This window comes from Nannospalax galili, unplaced genomic scaffold (assembly GCF_000622305.1).
Source record: "Nannospalax galili isolate Female #2095 unplaced genomic scaffold, S.galili_v1.0 scaffold1458, whole genome shotgun sequence".
NCBI lineage: Eukaryota > Metazoa > Chordata > Mammalia > Rodentia > Spalacidae > Nannospalax > Nannospalax galili.
Window position 1 is genome coordinate 316142 of NW_008341827.1, and position 21928 is coordinate 338069.

The 21928-nt window shown below is 43.1% G+C and overlaps 1 protein-coding gene across 1 annotated transcript; it reads left to right on the forward strand.

Annotated features, from left to right (window-relative positions):
- Positions 1–13872: 13872 nt before the first annotated feature.
- A4gnt (alpha-1,4-N-acetylglucosaminyltransferase) lies at positions 13873–20664 on the forward strand. Its single transcript, XM_008837441.1, has 2 exons — positions 13873–14283; positions 20056–20664. The coding sequence occupies exons 1-2, from the start codon at positions 13873–13875 to the stop codon at positions 20662–20664; spliced, it is 1020 nt and encodes a 339-aa protein (XP_008835663.1).
- The last annotated feature ends 1264 nt before the right edge of the window (positions 20665–21928 follow it).

The following is a 21928-nucleotide window of genomic DNA, read 5'->3' on the forward strand; positions in this document are numbered from 1 at the left end:
CTAGCTGAGGAAAGCTATTCATAGTTGATGATTTCTAGGAGATTTCAGTTTTCTTTAGAGGTGTGGTACCTAGGAGGTTCACCATACTCCAGTGAATGACCCCACACCCATGTTTATATGAGAAGCACGAACTGGACTCAGTGGATTATAAGAAAAGACATTAAGTTGGGAGGGGGATGTTGGGGAGATCTAGGAGGAGTTAGAAGGGGAAGTGGGGCTGAATATGACTGAAAAACATACACCGTATGCATGTATACAATTCTTAAAGAATAAATAAAAGTATTATATATTAATTTAAAAGACCTCTCATTGGAGGAGTGCATTTGTTATGACTGACACATGCATTATCACATAAGTCTGCATCATTATTCACTCTTGGGGCTGTGTATTCTGTGGATTTTGGCAAATGTATAATGACATATATCCATCATGCAGCATAGTCTCCCTAACTTAAAATCCCCTGGCCCTAATCGTTTTCCCTTTGACCCAACCCCTGTTACCCACTGGCTTTTTTACTGTCTCTGTAGCTTTGTCTTTTCCAGAATGCCATATGCAGGTTTTTGGGTTGATACAAGCATCAGCTCCTGTGGGTATATGCCAAGGGCCATGATTACTGAATCATATGGTAAGAGTATGTTTAGTTAGGAAAGCAACTGCCAAACTATCTTCCAAATGACTGGACCATTTTGTAGTCCCAGCAATAAGGAAGGAAATTTGTACTCACATCCTCATTCATCTCTGCTGGCGATAGTGCTCTAGAATTTGGTCATTCCAAATGTGGTCATTGATGTGGTGGAATCTCATCAGTTTTTTAAAAAAATTATTTATTTTGAGACAAGATCAGCCCTGTCCTCCGATTACCTTGCCACCACACTTTCTCATGGTATCTGAGAGATGCTTTGATTTCTCCCTCTCCAAGGTCTGGTCTCTCTCTCTGCTCTTCCTAGCAGAGCTGATGGCTGGGAGTACTTGGGGCTGTTGGTGGTTTGTTGTCAATCACTTGTGTTTGGGATCTAGGGGGATCATCTGTCACCTAGTTTTGTTGTGAATGTTGCCTGTAGCAATTTGGTTTTCAACTTCGTTGTTCTGCCTGGTTTTAGGTGCTGATTTGGGGAGACTAGGAAGAGTCTCTTGAGACCCCTCACATAGAACCCACATCGGCCTCACGTCATGTGCGTATTCTGGACTATTGTCTCTGCTTTAGTTTATGTTCTTTCCTCGATACTTTTCACTTCTTTCCTTCCAAGCTCCGTTGCTCTGGTTTTTCCATTCTCACTCTCTGTCCCTTCACTTTCTTCCTTTTCATTCTTCTTTACTTCTCCCCCAAAACATATTCCAGGGCTGGAGAGATGCCTCAGAGGTTAAGGCACTGGCTGCTCTTGCAGAGGACCTGGGTTCGATTCCCAGCACCCACATGGTGGCTAATAACCATCTGAAACTCCAGTTCCAGGGGATCCAACACCCTCTTCTGACCTCTATGGGCAGTGCACTACATGGGTGCACTTACATACATGTAGGAAATATACATACAGAATAAAAATAAATAAATTATTAAAAAAGAATATGTTCCACCCAGTCATATTTTTAAAAACCTGTTCCTAACTCTTCATTTCTATTTGTTCTAAGGGGAAATAAATCTTCTTTGTTGTTTCTGCCTTCATTAGCCATTTGTCTTTTTTGGTGCAACTGTGCCAAGGGCATGTGGGAAAATCAGAAAGGGTGCAGTGCTTCAATACCTACCGCAGAAAAGGACACACTAAATCAGGCAGTGGAACAGAATAGCAGGCCAGGGGAATGAGAGGAATGATTCAGACAGACGCACATATTCTGGGAAACACAGGTATGGAGATTAGCTATGTGGCAGTATTCACATCATAACCCAGTGTAGCAAGAGGCGTCTTGTAGATGATGATGTGAAAACACGTTCACTATAGGCAGAAAAAGCACACCAGTCTTCACCTCTTATCCACATGCAAACATGGATTCCAGATGAAAGAATAAACTTAATGTGAACGAAGAAATTATAAGAAAAATAAAATGGGAAAATACCTTTGTGACTTAGTGATAAAGGTCTTCTTCAGAAATACACCTAAAGTACAAATTCTTTAGCAAAATAACTCATTTATTACGTCAAAATAAGAATACCCGTAGAGGCAAGTATACATCCTGATATAGCCATAAAAGCCAGGAAAATGGAAAGGAGCCATGAGGGTAAAGGGGAACATGAGCTCAAAAGGGGGCTAGTAAGAGACAGTATTATCAAGGGGGAAATAGGGAAAGTGGGGGTATTTTAACCGGGACAGGAAGAGGGAGAGCTATATAAGGGGGGAGAGAGGAGAGATAATTCTTAGATGGTATGAAAAACCAGAGGGAAATATATTACTTCAAAAAATCTACTGACACACACACACACACACACACACACACACACACACACAAACACACACACACACATAAAAGAGTACATGTATAGAATAGAATGCTACATATCAAAAGCACAGGGTATTGCCACAGCCCATGATTGCCTCCCAGAACTTGAAAGTAAGACCCTACTGCTGAAGACAGGTCATACTTTGGACACAGGACTCGGAGCAATGGAGCTGGAACTGACCTGGAAGCCTCCTCCCTGAAGACTGGCTCTCATAGTATCAAAAAGTACTGTGCACGCTGCCAAGGGAGAAAACCAATCAATGTTCCTACCTAGTTATAAAGCCTAATAAACACAACAATGACTGGCCCAGCAAACTATCCCTATTGGTGCAGTAGTGGCATTCTTATCTTAGGGGTAATCAACAGCTGTCTAACTGGATGTAAGGCCTGCTCAATGGAGGAAACTCATGCGTGGTACTGTGAATAGCCATATACACATGACTGGAGAGGTCATAGGTCCTAGAGAAAAACTCACAGTTGTTCTGCTTTGTTTTGTTTTCTTTCACTGTGGGGAGGCAGGGTGAGAACACTTTACGCAGATCAGGCTGACCTCGATCTCATAGAGATCCACCTTCCTCTACCTCCTGAGTGCTAGGGTTAAAGGTGAATCTCACCACATCTCTAGCCCAGAATCAACTCTTAATGTATACTAAATATGTACCCTTCTATTTACAGACATGTGTACCTCTCACCATTTATCAAAAAAGCTTCTTTTTGCAACATAGAGACTATTACAGAGTTCTACAACTGGTCACACACAGAGAATAAGTGTCTGCGAGATGCCCACCCCAAAATGACACATCTGCAGCCCAATCTCTGCATCTAAGGCTCAGGGAACATAGTGGAACATGGGCCAGAAAGAATATTATTGCATCTCTCAACTCTCAGCAGGGCAGCTTCCTCGTACAACAGAGGTGATTAACCCAGAAAGCCACCGGCAGAGAATAAGAGACCTCATAGTGTTTGACCCCGGGTAGGACACGGATATCAAACCTTTGCCACCAGGGCTCAGGGACCGTTGCAGAAGAGGGGGTGGAAAGACTATAAGAGCAGGTGGTGCATGACCACAAGGAGAAACAGATTTCTCCAGAAGGCTGATCAGTTACCCATATGAACTTATAGCAATGGTGACAGCATGCACAAGACCCATGCCAGTTCAAACCAGACCAAAAAACAAAACTAAAAACCCAGCATAGAAGTGGGGAAATGGGTAAGAAGCCCCAACCTTAGCTGAGAAACTATTAGCAACCGATGACTCCTGGTAAAAAGGAGAGCTGGTCTTCTTTAAGGGAGTAACACCAAGTAGACTGACTAGGCTCCATTGGCTGGACTCACACTGAGGGATATTTGGGGACACAAACATGGCTCGATAAGCCTTAACATAGATGACAGAATGCATGAAATCTGGTGGGGATGTGGGGAATGGATGGGGAGGGGATCTAAATATGATCGAGATGTATTACCTGAAATTTGTAAAAATTCAATAAAAATAAATAAAAATTAAAAAATGAAAAAAGAATATCTGTTAAATGCAGGCACCGAAGATATATTTAACCAGATGACATACATATTAGGACATGTAGATTCTACAAGGAATTGTGGCCACAATTAAAAGGGCAGAGAACCCAGTAGAAAAATGAGCAAAACACAGGAAAAAGCATACAGAAGAGGAAGACAAACGGCTGACTTACGTGTGACGAGATGCTCATAGTTACATGCTGTTAGAGAAACAAAAGAGCTCACAGAAACATTGACGGCAGCAGACAGCATAGTTGGTAGTTGTCACCACCCAGGACTGTGCGATAAGCAAATGACTAGAAGGGTTATCAGAACAAAGACTCAGGCCAAGTATTGACTCAACTGCCCAGTAGCTAGTTCCTACCTACTAAGTCCAGTCTAACTTCTGCCTCTCACCATCTAAATTGTCAGTAACAAGTCAACCGAGTCCTTGATATTGCACTAGTTTTTTGTTTTTTTGTTTTTTGTCAATAAATGCATGTTTATTGATTAAACTGGATTATAAAGCAAAGCAAAACAAAACTTCATTCAACTACTAAGCCAGGCAGGCAGACTCCACAAAGACAAATTCCTTGACCAAACCCAGCTGATCCACTTTAACCATGATCCAAAGTCAATATGCAGAGGTCAGAAACCCAGCTTTGCTACTAAGGCTGTGGCTGCTGCAGAGACTACCAAAGAGGAGGGTTATATTTAGACAGAAGTGACCAATTACAGTTCTCCAACTTTCTTAAGGGCAGAAGCTTGGCTTAAAAGTTCAATCCATCAATAAAATGGCATTGGGCAAAAAGCTGGGGAAGGGAAGCCCAGTAGATCCTTAGTGTGGTTTTCCGATGCCATGGGTTCAGATCTGGCCAAACTCCTGGAAGGGATTGCTCCAGTTCACTAGATTGTAGTGATAGTGCACATTTCTTGAGGAAACCAACTGATCATTTAGGGTGAAGTTTGGTTGACTACTTTAGGTCTCCTCCATTAGGTATTTGTCAGGGCTTTCCAGAGAAATGGATGCAAGAGTTGGTAGCCAGGTAAGTAGATAAGTAAATGATAGATAAATAGATGATAGATAGACAAATGATACACAGAGAGGAGACTGTTTCACACAGTTATGAAGGCCCAGCAGTCACACAGTCTGCTGTCTGCAAGCAGGAAAACCAAGAATTCCAGTATATAATTCAATAAGGTAAAAAGGTTGGGGAATCATGTGTGTGGGTAGGATGTAGGGAAGGCTGGAATTTTGAGTCTGAGCCCTGAAGAACTAAATCTTCTGATGTCCAAAGGCAAAGAGGAAGGGAGAAAGGGAGAGAGAGAAAGGGAAGAGGAGGGAGAGGGGGAGGGGGAAGGAGGTGACATAGGAACGCACCTCCTTAGCTTTTTGCCCCACTCAGGCCCTTAATACATTGGTTGAAGCCCACATAATGGTGAGGGCAAATCTTTACTAAGTCTACTGATTCAAAGGCTAATTTCTTCTGGAAATAGCCTCATGAACACACACATAAATGACGCTTTGCCAGTTGTCTGAACCATCTCTTAAGCTAGTACATAAAATGATCCATCATACTAGAAAAGCTAATGGTTCATCCCTAGAGGAATGAAAATTCCCAGTCTGTGTTTGCTTCTATGACTACAAAGCCTCAAATACAGCGCTGTCTGGGGCTGGTGGAATGCTTGATTCTGTAGCATGGAATTTATGGGACACAGCACTTGGACATCACCTTGCTGTGTTGAAGGTACAGGAGGGGGCTTGTGGCTGTGGGATCTGCTGTTTTATTTATTTATTTATGTTTATCACAAATCACATCATACTGAGGCACCTTTCTAGAATAGCTTTACAGAATAGCTGAAATGCTTGCATCAAGGAAACCCTGAAATAGTAGGATGTCATCATTCAGGGCAGAGTATATTAATGTCAGTTCAGATACCCATAGCACTAGGAAGGACCCATCAAGCAAAGGAGCTATAAATAACAGCTACTGTTACTGCTCTTACCCCACTATTACTGCTAGTGATCTAATGGAAGCTTGGTGCTTCTTGTCCCTGAAACTCTTGTCCCAAACAGAGATGAATCTTGCCAGATGATAGTGTAAGAGTCCCACTGAATCACAAACACCTTCAGGTCATGCTGGGCTTCCCATGCTCAGGGACCATTGTAAACAGAGAAGTTATGTGATGGCAGTTATCAGTCTCCATCAGCAGGTGGAGGTGTGACTATTTTCCATAACAGCATCAAGAAGGCTATGTATGGAACCTGGGAGTGTATGGATCCACTTTGGTGCCTCCTAGTATGAACAGATGTGCAGCAAATCTAAACCAAGAAAGGTATGACTACAACACATTCAGGCACTTCAGAGAGGCGAGCTGCACATCAGCTAGGCTGCTAACACATGGTGAGGTAACTTCTGTGGGGAAGGGAATTTGGCATGTGTAGCAGGAGGGAAAGGCTGAGTTGCAGCCTGTTTAGCGACAGTGATGAGGGCTACGTTTCATTTTGCTAAACTCCATCTTGTTTCCTCTCAGGAAGAAAGCCAGTGGAATCAGAGAAACACTGTTCCTTGAAGCCATCGGGGAGGAAGATCTGTGCAAGTCCAGGGGTGCCATGTGGCAGCCGTGAGAATATATTCCATAGACCTCCAACTAGGGAGTGTAGTTGAGCCAGGGCCCCAGCTGAAACCCAGGAAATAAGGCTCTGAGTTAGGTCCAAGGATGTCCCTCCTGCAGGCTTCTCTCAGCCAATGACTGTGTAGAGCAAGAGCACTGAGGTCTACCCATTCCCGAGAGGTGCAAGAATTCTTCTAATGCCAGACTTTGGTTTGAGGACTCTCTGATGACTTGGCTGTCTAGATCAGGCAGCCTGCCGTATTTCCTGCCAAGGTTCTCCCAGACTTGCATTGTGATCTGGTAGCTGTCTCAGTCTTACAAAACAAGTGGTCTACTTGTTTTGTTGTTACTTTTTAAATTGAACACTGTGAATTTCACATAATATATTTTGATCATAATTAGATCCCCTTCCCTATCTACACCCCTTACAGGACCTTCCTGGATTTCATGTACTCTAATGTGGGCGTAGTTTCATGCACTGAAGCCTGGTCAACCTACCAAGAGTCTCACCCTTAAATGAGGCTGACTCTCCCCTTCCCAGACGTCATTGGTTGCATTAGTTCCTCAGGCAGGGTTGGGGTTTCTTACCCACTTCTCCACATTTATGCTGGGATTTTGTCTGGCTTGAGCTCATGTGGGACTTGTGCATGCTGTCACCATTGCTGTGGGTTCATATGAGTAACTGACCAGCTGTCTGGAAATCTCTGTTTCTTTGTGGTCATCCACCACCTCTGCTTCTTACAATCTTTCCACCCCCTCGTCTGCACTGATTCCTGAGCCTTGGGAGAAGTTCGATATAGGAGTCCTAGTCAGGATTAAGCACTCTGCAGCCTCTTGTTCTCTGCACATTTGGCCCTCTTTTAAAAAATGACATAGGTAGTATTCTAGTAAAGTCTATGCACAGTTAACATCATGTTGGTATCTGCTTCTCAGAGAACCTGAATCGACATGCATGGATTGAGGAGTCAGTAGGAAGGAGAACAAGGGTGGCTCTGTGGCTTTCGATTGCCCTGACTTTAATATTTGTGTGTGTGGTGATACTGGGAGATGAGGGATCTCTTTTTGAAAAATAAAAAAGGGCAGTAGACCAGCAAGTGATGGAGGAGAGGTGGGGTAGAAGCACAGGAGGAGGAAAAGCAGGCATGTCTCAGGTAAGCAGAACACCTTTTGAGGGATTCTGTTGTAGGTGAAGCTGTCCTTTCCCTACCGAGACTTGGGCTTAATTCTTGAGAATCGTTTCAATATCCCCTATGGCTCAAAAACAGATTTTTCAGGAAAAACGTGGACGTTTAACATGGGGTTTCTGTTGTAACTCCGGCTGCTATGAAAAAATACCACAGTCTGTGCGGCTTAAACAGAAGACGTTCGTTTCTTACAATTTTGGAGGCTGGAGATTCAAGGCCAAGGTGCTGAGAGGTTCAGGTTCTGCTAGGTGCTCTTCCTAGCTTGCAGCCAGCCATTTCTCAGTGTGTGTTCATGGCTTTTTCATGGTGCAGCTGTGTGGGAGGTAGAGATGAAGGAGAGTGAGAGTTAGAATGACAGAGAGCTGTCTCCCTCTTCTTCTAAAGGACTTAATCTGGCCCTTGCTCGTATGGCCTGCTGTCAATTGTGAGTGTATTTCTTCTTTAATTTGTGCTATCATTTCACTAGGAATACAGTTATCTTGTTACCTGTGGGTGGGGGTGGGGAGAACTTAATCTGATCCTAATTATGTCCCAAAGTTTCAACCTCCAAATACATCACACTGAGATTAGGGCTTCAAATGTGATTTCGGTGGGGTGAGATGGGGTGGCACAAACATTAATAGTGTGACAGTCTCTTTTAACAATATCAAGAGGCATTTATTCCTCCAGTCTTTATGAAAGTCCTGAGCCATGTGAATATAGTATAGGTGGGTCTAAGATGTTTCTACTTCCATTCTAGAAGAAGGACTTAATTAAATTAAAGTTCTGGATCATAGAACTTGACTGCAAAGCTCCTGCGAACAGTCCCCCATGCTCAGAAAGTTGCCACTATTTTCAGTAGAATTTTTAGAGCTCCTATTCTTCAGCCTTTGAGTGGTGTCAGGGGCCCAGCTAGATCATTGAGAACAATTACTTACCTCATCTTGTGCCAGCTGTTTTATCTGCAAGTAAATGTTAAAAGTAAGGGATAATTACATGTATGATTACAATAATTTCTAGAATAAGCCAAGATACATTCTTGATAGCTATGCAAGGTTTTGTACACAGAGGCATATTTGACTGATATGCCTGAATGAAGAAGAAGAAAAAAAAACAACAACCCAGGAGCACAAGGCTAGGACCATTTTATTAGAAGTCCAAGATAGTTCTAAAAAATGTAACTAAGGGGGCTGGAGAGATGGCTCAGTGATTGAGAGCACTGGCTGCTCTTCCAGAGGACCCAAATTCAGTCCCCAGCACCTACATGGCAGTTAACAACCATCTGTAACTCCAGTTCCAGGTGATCTGGCATGGTCTTCTGGCCTCTACAGGCACTGCACACACAGGTGCACTTACATATATACAGGCAAAACATTCATATACAAAAATTAAAAAATATACCTGACAAGGAGATTTTATCACAGCATTAAGTCACTGTTTTTTAACCAAACAATACTGTTTTTCAGGGTTTGATGTTGATAACGTGACTTTTAGTGTGCATCAATTATTTTATTATTTCTTCATGGTTCCCAAGTACTATGCTGCCATTTTTTTTCTCACTCTGTAGTGAAATGCCCGTGTCTAGCCAGTTCCCCTCCGTTCACATGCAGTCAACCCCTCCAGTCTTTGTTTCCAAGAGGAAAGGAATTGGCAGTATGGATTCGCTATCACTTTGTGTGTTTGTTTTCCCTTGTTAGTAGCTGAATGCTTTAACAAGTTTATCAGTCCCACTTGCTTAACAAATGTGTTAAAAACCGGAACTGTGGAGCTAAAGGCCAAAGCAAATAGGACAAGTAATGCTGGCTTGAACATTTCCTCCTTGTAATAAACCTGAGTTCAAAGAAGCCACAGAAATGCAAGGTGTACTTTCCATGTGCAATTCAATTCAATAAACATTTGCTGTCCAAGATCCTTTTAACTCTCCCTGCCTAATACAGTGGGTCTTTTATGGAGCGGGAGCTTAGCTCCAAGCACTGAACTGTTTCAAATTGAGATTATCAGAGGGTCTGTGTAGGGCCAAAGACGTGCCGCTTCTGCTTCTGTGGTTTTCCTCTCTTCCTGCTTTGCCTTGTTATTTATTTTTTAAACACTAGCCCCAATATCCAAGAAACAGCTTCATAAAATAAAAATAATTTTGGATTCAGACATTTTTTTCCTTATTTTGTTTATTTATTTGGGGCCATACCAATCCACATTTCCTAAGACCTCATGAGTTACAGACAATTATCCAGGCTCCATAGTCTGTTGGATCAGATGAATCTGGATTATGTTATAATGGAGAGAGAACTGTCTTGTATAAAGCAGGAATTCCTAGAAAAGTAGATAATACCTAGATGTGTATGTGACTCTCAACAAAGTATTCAGACCCATCCATTGCTCAGAGACAAGTAGCTCTTTATACATCTCTGTCAGATAGTAACACTGCATAATCCAGGGATTTCTTGGTGATTTAAAGAAGGTCCAAGATTATGTAGTGAAGAAACTAAAGCAATTTTGAAAACAGGGCCTGGGAGGAGAGGGGTTGGTGTCAAAGGGCAGTGATATTCCTTTAGGAAGTGGTATATAGGAGAGCCTGGGTAAATGGCATCCAAGTTTTGGCTCCATGGATGGTTTCCCAAAATGCATTCTTGTTGCCTCTATAGATCCATGGCATCTCAGTCAAGTGTCTCTGCTGTGGGTCTGGACACATAGAAATTGAGAGTGTATATCTAGGTAGAGCAGAAAGGTGAGCAGAGAGAGGAAAGGGAGTCTTGTCCTTTTGGGGGGTCTCTTTGAGACAGGGTCTCCCTTAGTCCAGATGTCCTCAGACTTACTATACAGACCAGGCTGGCTTTGATCTCACAGAGATTCACCTGTTTCTGATTCCTGAGTGTTTGGATTAAAGGCATGTGCCACCATGCCCAGTGAAGTCTTATTCTTTCTTTTCTCCAGAAAGAGGGCTGAAGGCTGTCCACATGCTCTTGGAAGTTCCAGGTGAGATGTCTCAGATGATGTCTTAGATGACTGGAGGCCTCAGGAAGACTGGGGAAGAACACCAACCTGTGATCCTAAAGAGTTCTCTGTGATCTGCCTTCTGGAAACATTTCATGAACTCGCACAGGATAAAACTTTCCTCTTTAAAGGTTCACTGGGGAATAAATTTCAACCACCTTGGAGAGGGTAGAAACTAGTTTGATGTTTTTATTAGTGAGTCTAAATATCAATTACATTAATTTGTGTTTTGTTTTGTTTTCTGAGTCAGAATCTCACATAGCTCAGGTTAGCCTCGAACTTGCTATGCAGTTGAGAATAACTTTGTTTGTTTTGAGATAGGGTCTCACTATTATCCCTGGCTGGTCTAGAACTTATATGTAGATCAGGCTGGCCTTGAACACACAGAGATCTGCCTGCTTCTGCCTCCAGAGTGCTGGGATTAAAGGCATGCACAACCACACCTGGCTTTCCTTTTTTTCTTGATTTATTTTTTCTAGTGTATGAATGTTTTGCCTGTACATATGTAAGTGCACCTGTAAGTGCAATGCCTATGGAAGCCAGAACGGGGTGTCAGATCCTCTGGAACTTGAGTTATGTAGGGTTCTTAGCCACCATGTGGGTGCTGGGAATCGAACCCAGGTCCTCTGCACGAGTAGCCGGTGCTCTTAACCACTTAGTCATCTCTCCAGCCCTGAGAATAACTGAACTCTTAATCCTCCTGCCTCCACCATTCAAGTGCTAAGATTACAGGTGTACACTGCACTGCCTGGTTCCATCTACATTAATATCGCCTTTCCTTTTTTCCTCAGTGGAAAGTGAAAGTTGCTTCTTTTTGGTATAGAGTCATTTTATCTCCACACTGGGCCTGAGGTACATTATTTTCTACACTTCTGAAGAGAGTGGAGACTTGTGCTGGTGCCCTCAGCCTGTGACAGAAGGAGGCTCCACTCTTCCTTGTCCTTGGTCAACAGGTCCTATTTGTGGTACTAAGGATTTCACTGCATCGCTCGTGCTTCCATCCATCATTGCTTGACAAGGCTCACTGACTACTTCACTGCTTTCTGCCTTGACCACCAGCTCAGTGTTCTGGGCTGTTGTACGACCATCTGAACCTACCTGAGACGTAGGCACAAGGAACTCATCACTCTCACAAACAGCTCTCTAGTTACTCTCAAACAGGGAGCAGGAACACTCCCCCTACCCCCTTTATAGGAAAGAGCAACCAATCTATTTGTGCCAAGATCTTTGGAAAGACACCAGAGTGCCTTAAGCCCAGAAATGATCAGGTGCATAGAAGAAATCCAGCTCCTAGAAAGAACAGCATGTGGACACCCAAGAGATATTTCTGGGGCTCCTCAGACACAGAGAAAACCAGAGCCATCAACAAATGGGAAAGCTTCAGTTTCCTTAACATAGGATCTCTTGTGTCTGCATCCAGGCTATTTAGGAGAGTCTCTCCCTGATCACTCTACAACACTGAAGGAGAACTGTGGGCTGAGAGAAAGCTCTGGACTGAGGGCAGAGGAGAGTTTCAAAGATCATTAAAAGCTCATGTCGGAAACAATGGGAACTAGGCCACAGGAGAGTGAAAATGCCTTGAGAGATGGCACATTCATTGAGGGTGATCAAACTGACTTTGTGAGAGTAGGAGGCTCCTACCCTACAAGGGTGATATCAGGGCAAAGAGACCCCTTCTGTAGCCACTGTAGCTGACACTGGAGATCCATTCTCATTATAGCTTACCGGGACTTTGGACTGCTGGGGTTTGTATTGCTTGATTGTGCAAAAGGTCTTTCTTTACTTTTTTATCAAATGTCATGTTGCAAAGGAAGAATTTGAATCAACTTACAGGACTGTCCAGTGAAGAAACTTCCGCAAGTCTCTGCCCACGAGTTTGAGTCATGTTAAACTGCGCTGGTGCAGGAACTGTTGGCTTTAGTGTTGTGCTATGAACGATATGGTTTCCTCCATTTGAGATGATCCTCTGGGACCCCCCCCCCCATAGTAGACCCCATACAGGCCCACTCAGTGTCGGGGTCATCTGAAAAACCCATGAACTCCTACCATCTCCTGATGTCTACTTTTGGGGAGAGCTTAGTAAGGGGAGGAGTTTCCTGGAAACTTCTTGTGCTTAGTCTTAATCTTCTGCCAATGATTTACTTTCTCCTGTGTTGTCGAATTGGAAGATTGGGTGGTGATTTATCAGAATGTATACAGGGAAAACTTGTCCTCTTTTGTAAGACCTCAAATACCTGGGAACTACAAGTTTCTGGCTAGAATATAAGCTCTGTTTTACTGGGTTTATGTTTTTTGAACGAATTACATGGAACACGGAAAACATACCTTCTAGGAATTGGGATTTCTGCTCTCCTGGAGCCAGTCTGAGTTCAAGCTACCCTCTATGAGGAGGGAGGTGTTGTGGTGACATCTGAAGCCTGGACTCTTGTGGTAGGTAGACCCAGGTTGGAATCACAGTTCCACTACTTTCAAACTATCATGACGACTCTCTAACCTTTAGTTTAGTTCCTTGGTTAATTTTCTCCTGAATTCTGTTAGTCTTTAATTATATTTAATGTTCTAGGTCTGCAGTCATATTTTCTAAAACTGGTGGTACTTTTGTCTCTTCTAACATCTCTAGTAGGGATCTTTTCCTTTTGTTACATTGCATTGGTTAGAATTATTAGAGTGGTACTGAAAAACAAAAGTGTCTGTTGAATAGCAAGAGTATCTTATTCAAACTTTATTGGAGTATTTTGGATGTGTCATCCAAAGTATGATGATTGCTGTATATTGTTGCCTTTATGTGGTATTCTAGTAGAGAGCGTGTATCAGATTAAAAAAAGTTTTCTTGCACTTTCTAAAAATCATGAATGGATGTCAAATTTTCTCACGTTCTTGGCAGCTATTGAGTCAGAAGAATCAGATGATTGCTTTCCTTTTACTCTGTTAAGATAATACATTCATGAACAGTTTTTCTATTAAAGAGTTAAGTGCCTTCCTATATAAATCTGATTGTGATCAATTTTTCTTTTAATATTTCTAGGCTTGATTTGATTTGACTCAGGACCTCTTTCGTCTAAGTTAATAAGTGATCCTTTTATATATTTTCTTGTATGCTGTCTCCATCAGGATTGTGAGGGTGAATTTTGACGAACTGTGTTTCTTCAAGGAGAGGCTGGGAGAAAGGGAGGACATGCTGAAGGAGCTTCACCTCTCCGTGTCACTGGTCCTGGTGCTTGCCTGTGGCTTCCTCTACCGGCTCACCGTGAGGTCTCACTGCTTCTTTTCTTGCCTGCCTCTCTTCAAGTCCCCAAAGGGGCTAGAAGGCCTTCTGAGCAACGGACACAGCATTGTGTTCATAGAGACCTCTGAGAGAATGGAGCCACCCCCACTGGTCTCCTGTGCTGTGGAGTCTGCTGCCAAAATCTACCCTGAGAAGCCTATCATCTTCTTTATGAAAGGGCTCAGTAATGCCACTCAGGTGGCTCCAAACTCCAGCCACCCAGCCTTCTCCCTTCTCTCAGACATTGAAAATGTGTTCTTCGCCCCTTTGGATATGAAAAGACTATTTGAAGACACACCCTTATTTTCATGGTACACCAAAGTAAGTGTTCAAAATAATTGACAAAGTCAGTGTTGGGAGAGACTAACAGCACCTTCAGAAAATGAGTTCAACATAGTCACTATAGATGGGTAAACCGAGGGCAAGGGCATAGGAAAGAGATGGGGCTAGTACTTGGACTCTTGGACTCCTGTTTGCCCTCTGCCACCCTGTGGGATTCTGACTCAGGTAGACTGGAGACATTCAGTTAGGCACATGGCTAGGCTGCTGTTGTTAGCTTCAGGGCTTGTTTCTTTGAGGCTCTTGGTTACTTTGGAAACTATTCTTAACTGAATGATTTTTTTTATCTTTTCTAGGCATATGGAACGCTTATTTTTCATTATAGTTTTAAACTCATCTATCTACATTAAACATCTTCTTCACCAGAGGCAGAAACCAGGCAGTACTTAAAATGAAAGCAATGTGAGTAGAAAATTCAGGAAGGATCAGTGGCATGCTGCTCTATGAGGTTGGGTTGCAGCAAGAGATGATAGAGAAAGCCCTGGAACCCTTAGGCCTCCTATAACCCTCCTCTTGGCAGCATAGCATAATAAGGAAACGATGTTTCAATGTACTGTCAGTTTTCTGGAGGAGTCACAGTCACACAGTGCTTAGTGGAGTGATAGTGCATCTACTCCAGGATTCTACTAGGCAGGGTTTAACTGAGCTTTAAACTGACATCTTATGGAAACTCTAACACAACATGAAATGAAAGCCTCCTTCACATTAGAATGTAATTATAATGATTTCAGCTATGGGCCACCTCCAGCATCTATTGGGGATTAAAAAAATATCTGCAGAAGCCTCTGTGGTTACACATCTGTAACTCCAGTACTCAGGAGGTAGAGGTAGGAAGATCAGGAGTTTAAAGTCATCCTGGGCTACATAGAAAATTAGAGGCCAGCCTGGGTCACTTGAGATTGTCTCAACAACAGCAGCAACAATAACAAAAATTCCAAAACCAAAAAACAAAATAAACTCCCCCAGAAACAAAATAACCAAACAACCACAAAGCAAATTAAAGAAACTATACACTTATAATAGGTGTTTGAATATGATTAAATTAGAAGTGAATTTGGGGGGATAGGAGAGAGATGGCTCAGTGGTTACCAATCTTCCAGAGGGTCCAGGTTCCATTACTAGCACCCACATGGTGACTCACACCTGTCCATTATTCCAGTTCTAGGGCTCCGATGCCCTCTTCTGCCCTTCAAGTGCACCCGGCATGCATGTGGTGCACATATATTCAATGTAGGCAAAACACTCACACACGTTAAAAAATGAGTAAATCTCAATGGGGCCAGAGAGATGGTTCAGTGCTTCAGAGCACTGACTGCTCTTGCAGAGGACCTGGGTTTCATTCCCAGCACCCACATGGTGGCTAACAACTGTCCTAACTCCAGTTCCAGGGGATCTGATGTCCTCTTTTGACCTCTGTGGACACTACATGACACAGGTGCATTTACATATATGCAGACAATACATTCATACATATAAAATAAAATAAAAAAATAGAATATATATATTTTTGGTCTTTTTGAGACAGGGTCTCCCTGTAGCCCCAGTTGTCCTGCAACTCTCTATGTAGACCATGCTGGCCTTGAACTCACAGAGATCTACCTGCCTCTGCCTCCCGAGTGCTGGGATTAAAGGCGTGTGCCACCATGCCCGGCTGTAGAATATTTTTTTAAAATCTTAAAAAAGAAGCGAATTTTAAACTGTTAATTTTATAAATAAAATTATTTTAAAAACAACAGAATAACTTAAAAGTTGATATCACAATATTTGCTTACTACAAAAAGTTCTATCTAAATTTCCACCTGTCCTAGGCCAAATATTAGCAAATATTTTAGGCTTTGTGAGCTAAGTAGCAACGGTGAGGGTATTGAGTTTGCTGCTATGTTAGTTTCCAGTGATCTGTAACAAATGACCACAGACTTGGTGACTTACAGCAACAGGTATTACTCTTGCTGTTTTGGAGGCCAGAAATCAGAATCCAGTTTTAGTGACTGCTCTCAAAGTGTCAGGCAGGCCACAGTCCCAGCAGTACTGTAGGGTAGGACCATTCTTGTCTCTGGCCAGCTTCTGGTGGCTGAGGCCCAGCGCCCCACTTGCTCCTTCAGATCCCCTTTACCTGTGAGTGTAAAATCTCCCTCGATTCCATTCTTTAAATGACATTTGAGATTTTTAGATGACTCATCAGGATCATCCAAGATCATCTCCCCATCTCAATATCCTCTCATCTGCAAGGGTTCTTTTCTCATCTTTATAGGTTCAGGAATTAGGGCCTGATATCTTGGGTGGTCATTACTTAGCCTACTACAGTGTATGCACAGAAAGAGAAAACTCCTGCCCTGTCCTGCCTCAGCCACGCTCTGGTTGGGCTGTCACACGTGTGGTGGCCATGTTTGAATCTAGTTGCTATCAACTGGAGATATTTTTCAGACTAAGCTGAACAGCTGAGGGGAAGGGATCTAGCTGTAGGTGAGGTAGGTAGGGACTGGGGCTGAAATCAGTGACTGGGGCCAGTTTCACTTTTGGCTTCAGTAACTTCTAGATCCCAAAGTCCCATCTGTTCTGAAAAGTTCTGAAATGTCAAATGGGACTGGGCAGAAGGAGGTGGAGCAGTTAAAATGGATTAAATGTCTACCTGCCAGTCCTGACAGTTGCCAGCAACAGGGTTCCTGGCACATAGATCTCACTGCTGTGGGAACAGCAGAGTATGTGGGTGCCAGGAGTGGAGGGAACAGTCATCTTGGTCCTCATGGCTCTAAGTGCTAGTCTGATGGAGGGTGCTCTAGGATGGCACAAGTTTTCTCAAACTCGAGCTAGATTATTCTTACCTAAACTTTACTTGGTTCTTTGGAAAAAGAAATATCAAATCATATTATTTTGGGAGATGCTGCATACTACACCTTTTTCTCACACATGAATTGTGCACACAAGATTATTAACACATCATTAAGGTTCTGAACTAAGGAAACTTTATTCAATTCAAAAATCAAAGGCTGGGCCCAGCGTGGTGGCACATGCCTTTAATCCTAGCACTCAGGAGGCCAGCCTGGTCTACTTAGTGAGTTCCAGGCCAGCTGGGACTGCAGGGAGACCCTGTCTCAAAAAAGACAAAAACAAACAGACAAACACCCAAATCAAAACCTGATTCAACCTATCACTTCGTAAACTAATTTGAGCATAGAACCCTCTTTCTGTATAATAGTTATATAATCTCTTGGAACTAATGTCCCTTGGAGCAAAGCTTGGGTTGTGCTAAGATGGACCTAAATTTTATGTGTTAGATTTTAGGAGCAAAGTGGGCCCTGAGATTCAGAGTCCTTAAGTGACTTCCGTCTGAGCCCGAGGGCTCTATGCTAGAGTGTATACATACAGTGTTCCTACCATGATACCCTTGGGAGGCTGGGCCATGGGCTGTTCTGTTCCAGTTAAGCCTCCATAGTAGACAGACTGGGTTACCTGTTAGGGAGCATTGATTGTACCACCATTTGCTATTGACCACTGTGTTTGCTGCATGAACCTTATGGGCAACTGTAGCTCTGAAGATGCCCAGGGATCAGCAGGGCGAGCATGGGCAATTGTCTTCAGTCCTCTTTCTGCCATTCACCCCTGATGGAGCGCCTGGGTCTCAGGTTGATGTTAATCTAACATCTAGGCAGAGTTTCTCTTCTGCTTCTTGGAGGCATTTGATGTCCCTCGCATCTTTGTTCAGTAATAATTGCCACAGTTGCCAAGTACTCACATTTATTTTTTTTACCTAAAACTTTATTTCTTTTGAATGAGTGGATATCTGAAGCCAGACTGCTCAGATTCAAATCCAATCTGTGTCTCCCTTGGAGATAGAGGGAGAGTGTTCTGGTTCTTCCAATTTCCTCCTTGACAGGTAGACTGGTCATGGACCCCATCTTCGAGGATTTGTATGAATTGCCAAAAGCTCCGAACAATTATTGATGTATACTAGCTGTTACTGTTTGTGAGGTTTCTGGAATTGTAAACAATGGGGTGTTTTTTAACAGCTTGTGAAAATTTCTACAAAGTTTTAGTTGGCCTTTCATTCTTTTTTTATTTTATGTGTATGAGTGTTTTGCCTGCATGTATTTTAGTGCAACCATGTCGTGCAGTGCCTATGAATGCCAGAAGATGGTGTCAAGGCCCCTAGAACTGGAGTTATGGATGGTTGTTAGCTGCCATGTGGGTGCTGGGATTCGAACCTGGTTCCCCTGGAAGAACAGCCAGTGTTCTTAACTGCTGAGCCATCTCTCTAGCCTGCTTTCATTCTTCATAGCAGAATTTTAACAATTCAATATTTTGTCAAAAGCAAAAGGTCCTTGCTTAATCTTTTCATATTATTATTATTATTAATTAGGTTTTATGAGATGGGGTCTCACTATGTAGCCCCAGCTGGCCTGGAACTTGCCATGTAGACCATCTAAGGTTTGTCTTGATCTCACAGAATTCTGGGATTAAAGATGTGTGCCACCACGCCCAGTTTCATTTAATCTTTTAATCAACATATTTAAATTTGGGAAAATATATTTGTCTTTTTGTATTCAAAATTTTATCCTTTTAATGGAATTCTATGCTTTATACTGATTTCTTTTCCTTTTAGTTCTTTTTCTGTGTTGCTTACATTTTAGCATTTGCAGTCACTCTTTCCCATCCATCTACTCCATCCGCAAAGTCTGACCAGATTTATCTGGAACATGGATCCAGAATCCAACCCCTTCTCACTCATACCAGGTTATCACTCTGGTCCAAGCCTGGTTTATCTTAACAAGCTCCTAACCGCCTTTGCACTTCCACCTCCTCCCCCAGATCCTTCTTCACACAGCTTCCAAGGTGACCCTTTGAAAAGAGATTCAGATTATATCATCCCTTTCCTTTCAACCTTGCAAATTTCCAAGTCGACCCCAGGCTACATGAGCTGACCCCTTTCCCCAGTCCTGCCCTTCTCTGTTCTCATCATCTGCCCCCTCTTGTCTCTGTTGTCTGAACTGCACAGCCCATGTGCTGCTGCCACAGGGCCCTTGCACTTACTGACACCCCCCCGCCTCCCGCGAATGTTTTACTGGGTATTGCCATGGTTCCTCCATGCACTTCACTTGTTTCTGCTGAAAACTCATGTGCATGATCTCACTTCTTTACAGTCCCCTCCCTACCCGCTTTTATCTCCTTCATAGCCCTTATCTGTTTATCATTGATCTCCTCCCAGTACGGATTTTTTGCCTGTTTGTTCACGGTTGTGCTTTCATCAACCTTAGCAATGAGTGGCACATAATAAGTAGGTCTTCAGTGAACATTATTAAAGGAATTCACAAGCCAACAAAAGTATGCATGCATACCTTTTACCAGTTTCCCGGCTCGCACACTGATTTGCTATTTACTTTCCTAGCTTATTTTTTCTTTATCAATCTTTAGCATTGTAAGGACTTAAATTCTTCCTTTGCAGTTTCACATTGTGGCTAATGTGCACTCACATGGAAGAACAACTCATCCTGTAGTTTCTGCCACATTTCTTCTTTACCCTTCCATTGCTTTAATTAAAAAATCAATTTTGTGAAATATTCAAAAGCTGCCCAAAGTTTTGCATTACTACTAATTGCTCCAAACTCTCTACTTCAAGTGAAGTTTGGGGGGATGTGGAGGTCAATTTGGAAAATTTACAGTTATGCTTGTGGTCAAACAGCTTTTGGGGTATCTACCCCCTTGTACTCCTTCCTGGCCACCCCTACTGCTTGGGCTCATTGGCTTCTGCTCCTACAGGTCAACAGCAATAAGGAGCATTATTGGCTCCATGTCAGCTCCGATGCAGCCCGCCTGGCCATCATCTGGAAATACGGAGGCATTTATATGGACACTGACGTCATCTCCATCAGGCCCATCCCGGAAGAGAACTTTTTGGCTGCTCAGGCTTCCCGTCACTCCAGTAATGGGGTATTTGGGTTCCTCCCCCGCAACCCCTTCCTGTGGGCCTGCATGGAAAACTTTGTTGAGCACTATAACTCAGGCATTTGGGGTAACCAAGGTCCCAATTTGATGACGAGGGTGTTAAGGGTGTGGTGCAAACTTGGAGACTTCCAAGAGCTGAGTGACTTGAAGTGTCAGAATATTTCCTTCCTGCATCCCCAGAGATTTTACCCCATTCCCTACCGACAGTGGAGGCATTACTACCAAGTGTGGGGCACAGAGCCAACCTTCAATGACTCTTATGCACTGCATTTGTGGAACTACATGAATAGAGAGGGGAAGACTGTGGTTAGAGGAAGCAACACCCTGGTGGAAAATCTCTATCGTAAGCACTGTCCTAGGACTTACAGCGACCTGATTCAAGGTGCAGAAGGCACCAGGTGGCTAGGTCCAGGTAACAGGTAGAAGGTTACCACTGCTGTGGAAAACTGGATGCTTCCTGGTCTGCCACTGTCTCTAGGGGCTAGGAGCAAACCCACATCTCAGGATTAGCTTCCTCTGTCTAACACTTCTAAGGAACAGTGGCTATAAAAGAGAAGTTTATTTCTCCTTCATAGAACAGAAATCTGAAGGCAGATGACTCAGGACAGTATGGTCACAGTGGTCTTCTGGAGCCCAAGCTTGACTCTTTCAGCTTCTTGTCCCAGTGTTGTAGTCCATGCCACATAAGGCCGTAACAGGATGACAGGAGGAGGAAAGGCATGCTCTATTTCGTAGACTTTCTTGCAAGTAGTATGTAAGTCCAAGCACCGGTTATCCTTGTATCTCCCTGGCCAGAATGTAGCTGCAAGGGAGCCTGGGATAGACTACTAATAGTTCTGTTTGTGTTTGACTTAATACTCTAAGATTAATTGTGGAATCTATTAGAGTGAAAGTGACCTGATTTCAAGTCCTGATTTTGACATTTGTATTAGTCCATTTTCTGTCATTGTGACAAAATACTGGAACTGGAGAATTATAAAGAAAGAGATTTATTTAGCTCATAGTTTTTGAGACTGAAAGTTGAAGATCAGACAGTTCCATCTGTTTGGCCTCTGCTGAGGCTCTCATGGGGTATGACATAATGACAGGACGCATATGGAAGAGTTTATATGGTGAGAGGGGAAGCCAGAGAGGCTCAGGGGCCAGGCTTCCTCTCTTTTTATTGTGAGGGGAAGGGTTGGAGGGAAGGTTTACTGTGTAGCCCAAGGTGGCATCAAACTCTCAATCATACCATAGCCAGCTCAACGCTTCCTTTTTTAATAGGAACTAAGTGGAATTCCCTCAGAAGTACACGAATCTCCTTTGATGATGGAACCCTCCAATGACCTAACTGCATTTCACTAGGCCATACTTCTCAAAGGTTCCACTACCTCTCAACATTGCCCCGGAGACTCAGCTTACAGCACCTAGAACCATATACAAACCACAGTAATGTTCATTAATCCAGTCAGTGGATAGATATTAATTAATCTTTCTGGTTACTAAGCACTGATTTAGTGGCCAAAGATACAGCTGGATCAAACAGGTTCCCAGCACTTACATCCTAATCAGTGACCACCTGTCCTCTGGACAGTCTCCTCCCTCCTAGCCTGCACTCCCTCCACTGCCCCTTTCCAAAGCACACATTACCCCATCTGCTGCTTAAGAGTAAATGATGAACACGAACTGTTTAAAACTGTTGCCCGCC